Source organism: Mus caroli, unplaced genomic scaffold (genome assembly GCF_978045245.1).
Source record: "Mus caroli unplaced genomic scaffold, Mus_caroli_1 scaffold_5, whole genome shotgun sequence".
NCBI lineage: Eukaryota > Metazoa > Chordata > Mammalia > Rodentia > Muridae > Mus > Mus caroli.
Genome location: NW_028227260.1, coordinates 75,584,461 through 75,594,920, shown reverse-complemented (window position 1 = coordinate 75,594,920; position 10,460 = coordinate 75,584,461). Strand labels below are relative to the sequence as shown.

The 10,460-nt window shown below is 44.7% G+C and overlaps 1 protein-coding gene across 2 annotated transcripts in view; it reads right to left on the bottom strand.

Annotated features, from left to right (window-relative positions):
• Positions 1–6,517: 6,517 nt before the first annotated feature.
• Pola1 (DNA polymerase alpha 1, catalytic subunit) overlaps positions 6,518–10,460 on the bottom strand; it is a 324,394-nt gene continuing 320,451 nt past the window's right edge. For both annotated transcript variants that reach the window (XM_021153188.3, XM_085838130.1), the window contains one exon: positions 6,518–7,570. In XM_021153188.3, coding sequence (XP_021008847.1) covers positions 7,425–7,570 — 146 coding nt within the window. In that variant the 3' untranslated portion in view covers positions 6,518–7,424. The remainder of the gene's footprint in view (positions 7,571–10,460) is intronic.

The window sequence follows — 10,460 nt, the reverse complement described above, 5'->3', positions numbered from 1 at the left end:
TCACGCTCAAAATAAAAAAAAAAATATATGTTTAACAAAAGGAAGTGTGGATGTTCTGTGGAGACCCTGAGGGGATAGCACAAGCCCTTGCCCCACCCCCACGAGACCACAGGCGAGCTCTGCTGCTGGAGCACCTCCTGAGTTTCTATACACGTGCATCTTCCAAGCAGAGGCCCCCTAGTTTGAATGTGACCCCAAAAGGACACCGCAGTGGTGCTTTCCAAGAGCATCACAGTTCTGTCACAGTTGGAGCTGCGGATCCTGGGGCAGGAAGATTGTAGAGTGGGTTCCATGGTAGGTGGGTGTATAGTAGGTGTTGCTGAAAACCGTGAAAAGAGAAATTTGAAGCAAGCGGAGTCTTGGTTGGAAGGCAAAGGAAGCTGTTCGTGGAAAGTGCCACGTAGCAAGGAAGTGCGCAGTCCAAGATGACAGGTAGTGGCTGAGGCGCTGGCTTCTGAGGGGGCGGGCTTGGTGGAACCCTAGTAGGGCAGGGGGGGAGGAGGGAGGAGAGAGAGAGAGAGAGAGAGAGAGAGAGAGAGAGAGAGAGAGAGAGAGAGAGAGAGAGAGAGAGAGAGAGAGAGAGAGGGGAGAGAGAGAGAGACACACGCAGGAAGAGTGATGGAAAGGCAGCTACCGGTATTCGAGTGGCAGATCTTAACTCGACAAATGTCATTACATCACTTATGTAGACATTGGGAAATGTATACATTTTTAAAAAAAATCCAAACAGTTCAGGTTTAGCGAGGAGACCTAAACAGATTTGGCATTTTTTACTCCCTGGGCTCACCCCTCCTGCGGCGGGAACCGTAGCTCCCCCCTTCTCCGGGACCCTGCCCGCGCCCCTTCGGGTGACCGCTCGGTGGAAGCTCGCCTGCGGGGGGCTGGGTCTCGCCAATGCTCCCAGGGTGATGGGAAAGGGAAGAGAAGCTTAATTAGTTTCAATTTGCAGCAATTAGCGCGCCGGACCTTTGGGGAGCGGGGCAGGCGAGAAGGGGGGCTGCGCTGCGTGACTAGCTCGGCTCGCGGAGTAGAGAACCGCCACCCCGCCAAGACGCAAGCAACCGCGGGGGGCGCGGGCGCGTCTCCGGGGCCAGGCCGGTCGCGCGCGCCCCTTTGGCAGGAGGTGGGGAGCTGGGTCCTTTAGCCTTAGTGAAGGTGCGGGCTCAGGCAGAGGTCAAGGGCCCCGCGCCACTGTAGGGCAGTCCTGGAGGGGGTCTGCTGAGCCCTCAACAATCCAAGAGACCCTGTGATCCTGAGCTCTTGTCTAAAATCCCGAAAGCTTGCCCAAGGGGGGGGGGGTCGCCAGCCCCAGCTGCCTTTTGAATTTCCTCTGTCCTGTGGGTCACCACCACCTTAGCCAGGTCTGGACTTGCCAGAGTGGCTCTCCCAGGCAGAGTCCTGGTCTGGGGCATGGGAAGGGGCCACCAGCTACCATTCCCATCGTACACTCCTTTCCTCGGGTTTACTAAGGCCCAGTTGGAACTTTCTGGGGGCATTTCTCTAGACTGCACTCAACCCCTCAGCCTTGCACAGGCTTTCAAAGTGAAAGCGGTTTCCCTGGAGTGGAGGGCCTGTTGTGGATTGAAGAGTGCAAGAGAAGCCCGAGGGGAGGATTTATTTATTTATTTGTGGTCAATATCACTTTTCTGTCGATTTTTGGCTTTTTGTTTAGTAAGAAGGCTTCATTTCCCCCCTCCAGGCTGCCAGTTGGATGGTATACGAGAAACAGTACCATTCTTCCTGTTAATGAACTCTTTTTTAAGTAATTTTTTCTCATTTGACCCTTCCATGGAGCAGAAGCAAATTGCGTGAAATTACCTCCAAGGATTACATTTATTACTGGCCAATGAGAAGCCCTCGCCTTGTTTTACAAACTCTTAATCCTATGTCATTCTGATGCCGCAAACAAGCCCAGGCCTGGCCTCCTATTCTTTCAACTTTCCCCAGCTGGAGGGACCTCATTCTGCACTTAATATTCCCCATAAATATCACACGCTAAAGACCCCCTGACTTCCAGCAAGTCCACATTAAACATGTGACATGTCACGCATGACAAACTCTGAGTATCTTTTCAAAGCAGCATTAAAAGCAAAGAAACCAATTTTCTTCTCCTTCCAAACCTCCCCAAGTGCTGAATGATGGGGATTGGAAAGAGCCACTGGAGCGTACTTAGGGGGATTTTATGAGATTTTCCAGAATGATTTAATCTTATTGTGAGCATTATTAATGAATGGCAACCCAATTTGGCCCCAATATCTGGGAACTCAGTCACAATACTGGGAGCGGCTAACAAGGCCCCCACCCCACCCCCTCAACCTGAAACAAACCTCTTCCACCACTCAGGAGGACGTGTTGGTGGAGGCCCAGGGAGCTCAGGAGAGTCAAATTCATGGCAGAACAAGTCTCCTATCGCATTCAAAGTTGAACAGCCCTGGACACCTGTTTTCTCAAATCCACTGAGGGGTGAAGAGTGATGGGAGCCCAGGATGGCCTCCTGGGGGGAAGTTGGAGGGGAAGGGTACCTTGATTTGTTACATTTTTTCAGACAGGTTAAGCCAGCTCAGGAGGAGCCCCAGACAAGAAAAGAGTATTTGGCATACCATAAGAAATGGAGAGCCTACCCGTGGCCTGGACTATAGGCAGCAGTGAGGGCACAGACAATATTAACCATGTGGCAACGATGGTGGCAAGAGGATGAATTTGGGAGAGTGGTTGTGGGACAGAATCTCAAAATTAGGGTGAAGTTTCTGGTATTGGTCCCCATCAGTTCCCCTCCCCCAACATTATGCCTACTCGGTTGGGACAAGTATTTGCTAGTGTTAGTTTTTCATTTTTAGCACCAACATTCAAAAGCACCAAAAGGTCTACTTAGCATGGTTTGGGATGCAAATACTTCTAGAAGGGAAAAGGGGGCTGAGCTATTAGAGGGGAGGAAAGCATACATGAGCTAACCCAACTTGCTTCTAGAAGAGAAAAGTGTATATGCACATGTGTGTGTGTGTATACACAAAAGTGAGTAGCTCAACGAAGGAGGTCTTAAATGGAGCCTAAAATGGTATTTTGGAACAGAGTTCCCCAGAGCAACTGCATATTTAAATGACAGTGGTAGCTTGGCTGGGGAGGGGGCGGGGAGAAGAAAAGCCCCACTACCTGAAGAGGAAAGAGCATTTGTTCAAAAGAAAAAGTCATGTTGTCCCTGGACGTTATTAACAGTCCAGTTTGAAGTATACATTTTTTCTTTTAAAGAAAAGGGGGCGATTACCAGTTATACATTAAGAAATGTCATTCAGTCATTTTTATTCATTCTCCGGAAATCTTCGTAAAAGCCTGAATCATACTTGTACAAGCAGCAATTTTGTTAATCCAGGGGGTTATTACTCTGGGCCCTTATTAGGTTCTACACCACTGCCAAGCAATCCTATAACCCTCTCAAAAGAAGTTTACCTCCCTGTTATAAAACCAGTAGTGGTATTTATACTGTGCAATAATTAGTGTATTACTTGAATCCACTAACACGTTCATTTTATCTCTGCACAAAACCTCTAGTCTGCTTATAGAAAGCTAGTGCCTCCTTTGGTGCTGTTAAAGTGGTGAAAGAGTGAATTGAAGGCTGGTTGCACTTTCTCCTTTTGCCTCGCCTTAATTCCCATCTCTTTTTGCTCTCATCCAATTAGCACAGTGTATTAAGCGGTTTATCATCTCATAGTCAGCTATTGAGAGAAACAAGGCGAGCACTTTGCAATAGAACCTGCGCTCCTTTGACACCCTCAGGTACTTACATATTCCACTGCGCTATGAATAATAGAGGAAGAATGGAGCGCTAATTCCCTCATCAAAGAATGCCTTGTCTGCTGCTTTGCTCAACAACACCATTCTGATCAAAAGAAAAGCAATAAAGCTTAGCATAACAAAACGAAACCTACTTATTAGCTTAGTGGTTAAATTAATGCAGAGCCGCTGCTATTCAAAACCAAGGTTTGAAAACAGCCTCCAACAACCTGATAATGCTGCCTTCGGGATGAAGGAATTTTAATCTGAAATTTGAGGCTGGCTCAGATGAGTTAATCTATTAAACTGCTATAAGGAAGCTCTGCCACAAACTGTTCAATTAAGAAATATTTAGGTGAGGAGAAAGAGGAGAGAGGACAGAGGTGGGAGGAGAGGGAGAGGGGAGCGGGGGGGGGGGGGGGAGAGAAAGAGGTAGATGGATTTAAGTTTTGACCGGGAACATTGAGTAGCATTGAAGTGAGAGGTCCAGGTCCCTGAAAAGAGATGCTCTTTGATGCTCTTCCTAAAACCCTGAAACAGATGGCAATCTGTTTTTAGAGTTTCCTTGTCTTTGCATCCTCTGTCAAACTCCTATTAAATGGTATGTTGGAGAGTAACTTAGGGTGCTCATTGGTGGCAAGAGCTGGAGAAGTGGAGTAGTGCTAATGGCAACCGAGTCACCCTTTCCTTATCCTGAACCCCAATCTATAAACCTCAATCAGCCTCCCCCCCCCGAAACTATCACGGAATTGACTTTATCCATATTTTATTTGACAAATTAGAATATTTTTGAGCATTCTCTGTGGATTTTCAACTTCTGGCCTTCCCTATAACCTTTGTATAAGGACAGTTGAGAGCTGGCAAGCTAGGTTCAAGGGAAGTTTCTGAAAGGATCTGCAGCAGCAGCAGCAGCAGCAGGCGGAGGAGGTTCAACCTAGTTCTAAAGTGCATGAGGCCCTGAGCAGAGTAAGACCCTTTGTGGTACCGTTTCCCAAATAATTCCAGTAGGTTTAACCCAGAGGTTTAGCAATCTCAAAAACAAACAAACAAAAAAAAAAATCAAACAAACCAATTGCCAGCTAGCTGTGGTGGTTCACACCTTTAATCCCAGCCCTTGGGAGGTAGACACAGGTGAATCTCTGAGTTTGAGGCCAGCCTGGTCTACAAGGTGAGTTCCAGAACTGTGTACAGAGAAAGTATGTCTAAAAAAACAAAACAAAACAAATAAAAATTGTCATATGGCAAGCATTGATTCAATATTTGGATTCCTGGGTTCTCTGGAACACTAGATGGCAAGGTCCACACTGGGCCTTGCCCCTCTCAGCATCACTACCGCCCCTTGTAGACTGTCCCTGACGTTCCCTAAGTGTGTACAGTTCACTCCATTCTCAGCATTTGAGCTACAGGCTGGTGTCCGGGAGCCCTTGGAGACAGGGATGGGCGGCATTTCTGAAGCAGTTCTACACAGTGTGCCATCAATCACAGCATGTCAAGAAATAGAGAACCCCCCCTGAGAAAGTGAGTGGGCAATATGCTGACCTTTCAACACGTATCCACTGGAATTCTTCAAGTTGCAGGTCCAACTTTGCATACATTTCTCGAACCCTTCAGGCACCCGCAGTTAAAGCCTAGACTAGGTAAGAGATCCTAGTAAGAAAATGCTAACTGCTGCCATTGCCTATGCTCTCTGCAAGTATACTTCAAAATGGTTTTTCTTTTATTTACATTTAGTTTGTTTTTAGAGAAAGAGTCCCTCGGTGTTCTGAAACTTTCTATGTAGACTAAGCTGGACTTTATAGCAACTCTCTGGCCACATCTAGAGTGTTGGGTTTATATGTATGTACCACTACTACTTGCCAAAAAATGTCTCATTTTCTATAGTACTTATATAGAAATAGTCCTTGTTCTTAGAACATTTATAGTCATGAAAGAAAGGCAAGAAATAAACTAATAAGTTGAGTCTTTCACTTTTTTTGGGGGGAGACCAAGTTAAGGATAATTCTATTTATATTGAACATAATCACAGCTCCAGAAATGAAGGGAAATCTACCTTCTCTTCAGAAAGCCCAATGATACAGCCTATGACATTGCTGTAAGAACAACCCCAGAAGCTGATGAGGAGTGATGAGAGCTCACCAATCCCTTTGTTTCCTAAAGCCACTTGCTTGCTCTAACTTGTGACCGGCTACAGCACGCTTTTAGCGCCAATTAATTGTCAGGGCCCCAAACCCAGTGTTTCTAATTAAAATTTGAGTGTAAGAGAAAGAGGAGCAGCTTAAGAGCCTGAAGAGGAGAGGAGGGAGAGAAAAGAAATGGCAAAGCTAGACAAAAGAAGATGTCATCGGTTTGAACAAGTATTTCTTCACATCCATGGCTTACCAAGTGTTTCTTTCCTAGAGTACCACTATATGGGCTACCTCTCTCCTGGGAGCCAGGAGCTTGTCTATTGCTTTAGTGTCCCTTCTCTCTCTCTTTCTGGATAAAAACAAACAAACAAACAAACAAACTACGATCCCTAGTCTTCTTCATGCTTAATAGATCAAAGGACTCAAAATTCACAGAACTTCTCAGTACTTTCAATATCCAGACATCTTGCTTAACATCTTCGGACTGGGTTCTGATCCAGATGGGTATGAAAGAATTCCAGCTGAGGCTTGGGAAGGGAATGTTCTTCTTCAATCAAGCTTTCATCCCTTTCCGTCAACTCTCTGTACCCGATTTAAAACACAAAACAAAACACAGTAACTGGTTTTCCTTTAGAAAACTTTATTCTTAGGTACAGATCACAATACATTTTTCTTTATAAAAAGACAAATAGATAAGTATTTAAGGCTGCCATATTGTAATATAGTTTGTAATATAGTTTATCACTTCAAAGAGACACTATTCTGAAGAACTGATGAAATCTAGCAAGCACTGGATCCTGTCAGCTGTGTCCCATTCTTCTGAATGGAACAGTGATCCTTACCACAATCTCACCATAACTTTTGTGAAATGTTAGGACAAAGTATTTAAAATGTGCTTTCCTACTGTATAAACCTACACTTTGAACATTCCATGTAAAGGGAAAATAGAAGGAATGTGAGTGAAACATCTGGTGAATATTGAACTTTGAACAATTCAATAAGCAAACTTGCTTTTTGTATTTAGTAAGTGCAAACTTTCTAAATCCCTCCACCACCACCTCCCCACCACCTGCACCACTTACATGAAAGACAGCACTGAAATCAGCCATGCTTTTAGCCAGTAGCTGAACAAGTATTTAGACACAGACTGGACTTAACTGACATGTGAAAAAGCAAAATGTTAGAACTTCCATTAGACCCCATAAAACTCTTTTTAGGGGTGTCTCTGATAAAGCCCCAGGGTAAACTGAAGGTCACTTACATCTTAGGTATTCTCAATTAAAGTAGCAATTTCTGACCTGCAGTACGATATAGGTCTTTAGATATTTAGGAAAGGGTTTGGGGTACATAGTGCTAGGAAAACTATTTGGTAAGGTAAGTATTTTGATACTTCAACCCTGGTCCACATAACATCAACACAGTATGCAGTCCTCAAAAGAAAAGCAAGATACTGGTGAAGCAGTTAGGGCAGGTGAAGGCCTCAGAAGCTCAGATTCAGCAGCTGGCTTCCTTGCATCCTTCCTGGCTCTCTCAGTACTTCCCAGCATAATTGGCGAAGAGCTTGCTGAGGTTCACTTCAGAGTAGCCACTCCAGGACAAGAACTGCTCTGCTATGTTCTTGACTTTTCTGTAGTCCTGAAGAACTCTGACAGTAAAAAACTGCTTCTTCAATTTATCTAAAGTGAAATAAAAAGAAAAGGATTAGAAGACTCTCGGATAGTTTCTTCAAAGACATTCAATATTTCTTTTCAGAGAAAGGTGCAGGTTTGATTGCAGCTGCATGTCTCTGATAACCTAATGGGCCTATCTGTGTTCTTTCTACCCTGGAGACAGTCCAAAGTCAATGGTATCTCAGAATTTTCTGTGAAAACCTGAGACTGCCCTTTTCAGAACCCAAATGTCTAGGAGGCCAAGCCAGGCCAGGCCAGGCCAGCTCTGCTGATGTGAACTGCAGGTGCATGTCCATGTGCAGTAGGTAAGATGAGTGCCCCTCGGAGACACCACGTTCACTGTGCTGTTGAACATACGTATGCACTGTAGTAAGAATCTGGATGTAGAAGAAAGCTATATTCTCCAGGGCCTCCCTACTAGTTTGGCCTCCAGAGATTCTTCTAATCCCCCATCTGCCCAATTTGTTAAACAAAACCTCACAGAAAGAGGAGGGGGGGAGATACTTTTGCCAACCTTTCTTTTTGTCCACCCTGTACAAACTCAGGATCTGGCGTCCCTGCCTATATGCCCAGCTCCTTTTACCCATCCATTCCTGGCCTTCCTATTCTGAGGATGGTTCTATCATCCAGAGAATCACTCCCCTTACCTTCTCTCCTTTCCAGTGTCTGCTACTTCTATACTTGGTTCTTTTAAAGGAGCAGCAGCACTGAATGGTCTTTGTTCATAGCTGCTTGAGAACTCCATGAGATGTTTGGAATGGATGACCTTTTTTTTTTTAAGATTTATTTATTTATTATATGTAAGTACACTGTACCTGTCTTCAGACACACCAGAAGAGGGAGTCAGATCTCATTACAGATGGTTGTGAGCCACCATGTGGTTGCTGGGATTTGAACTCTGGACCTTCAGAAGAGCAGTCAGGTGCTCTTACGCACTGAGCCATCTCAACAGCCCAACCTTTTTTTTTTTTTTTTTTTTTTTTAAAAAGTCCCTATTTTATAGCAGAGGAGTGGGGAAGCAGGTCCTTAGAGATGCGGATTTGGAGACTCAGGTAACCACAACCCACAACCAATATCTGGAGGAGGTCACTTTTGTGTCCCCTCTCACACCACTGCTTGTTGAAGATTCCAAGGTCTATGCCAGGTGCCTGAGGATGGGAGTTGGGGGGGCATAAGGCTTCCCAGCACCCTGAAATTGGAAAGGACCAGGAAGGAAATGCAGAGTGGGAGCACATCCATCACAGAAAGTAAGGCTCCGCTGAAACAACAGATTGGCCATAAAGCCAAGACAAACCCTGGAAACGAAACCCAGCCTCAAGATTTTTGTTCCTTAGCTACACATCCACATTTGTTCACAACCTTTTCTAAGTTACACCAATGCACTTCCAAAAACAAACCTAAGAAGTTTTGTAGAGGATTTAAATGCCCAAAAGGAGTGGAAGGAGAAGCAGGGGACGGGGCCACATTGTTAACTGACTATACAAAGACAATTTGGAAGTTCTAATTATTGGACTCTGGCAATATACAACAAAAGTCCCAACCATTGTGCCCGCCTCCAGCAGGCCAGAACCACAGGCCTGCAACCCTGTGCATGTGAATGACACAAATGCATCTGATGACTGGGGAGAGCACATTTAAAGAGCTGCAGTAATACAGAGCAGGGGAGGAAAAGAGAGGACACAGCTCCTGATGTGTTTACCTCCTTTGCTGATGGGATATTGACTTTTCCCACCAGGTTGGTTAGAAAGGGGACTATTTACGCTGCCACACAGCAGAGTCAGAATGACAACCAGCATCACTGGGAGCGCTTCTTCGTAAAAGACAACTGTGACCGCCAGCATATCCCATAGCTGGTCAATACAGCCCAGGCACCGTTTCCTGGCAGTTAGAGATGCAGATAAAAGCTCCCACTTGCTTCCCCAATGAGAGCTTAATCAATAGCTTATGGAAGGTCTTCTAGGAAACAGAACCGGAGAAGCTGTCACAGGCCACATCATAGGGACTGGGAGGGCAAGAAGTCATTTGTTCAGTTTTCCTCTTCCAATTTTTGGGTACGGGGCATCCATGTTAGGCTTTACACTAAACTGTTACCTGGTTTCTGTCAATATTCTACCCACTGCTTTAGAACTTAAAAGAAAATAGCAGAGGGTAAAGGCTGACAGCCAGTTAGCATGGTCAGTAGATTGCCGCTTCCTTTTGCTGCCCTAGTGCTTGAATGCACTCATAAAGACGGCATCCCAAGTGTAGCTATGGTCAGGACTCAGGACAACACTGGTAAAATATTTTAAGAGGACAGTTGACGAGGCACACATAGCAGTGGCAACCTGCTCCACCAGATACCTCTAATTGTGGCTCTTGCTCCACAAATCCAAAGTTCTTAAAAGACAGAGAAGGAAATGTTCTTTCTATGTGGAAACATACCAGGAAAATACAATCTCATGATCTAAAGTATTACTTGGAAGACACTCATCCTTAGCTACAAGCACAACAACCTCTTTTTCTTAGTTTTCTTGCCAATACTCTTGGAGGAACATGTAGTAGTGCTTATTTCCTACATGCAGAGATTGCTCAGTCATACAGTAACTGTCAAAAGCATTCTCATCCTAAACCCTAAGAAAACAATGGCAAAAGTTAGCCTGGGTAATGATTCTCTAAATATTTTATCAGACAAAACAATGAATTGCTAATATAAAACTTTATTTATACTCACTGGAATACAAACTTACCCAAGTTACAACACTTTTGATGCAAGACAAACTAGTTCATCTGAGGGTTGACCTGCCTTAGAGGTTTTGTTTAAAGCCATCTGATTAAATGAAAGACTTACAATGTGAAAAAAAAAATCAAAACAAAAGAAACAGGAGAGCTCTCTAAGGAAACGTATTACTATGTTACA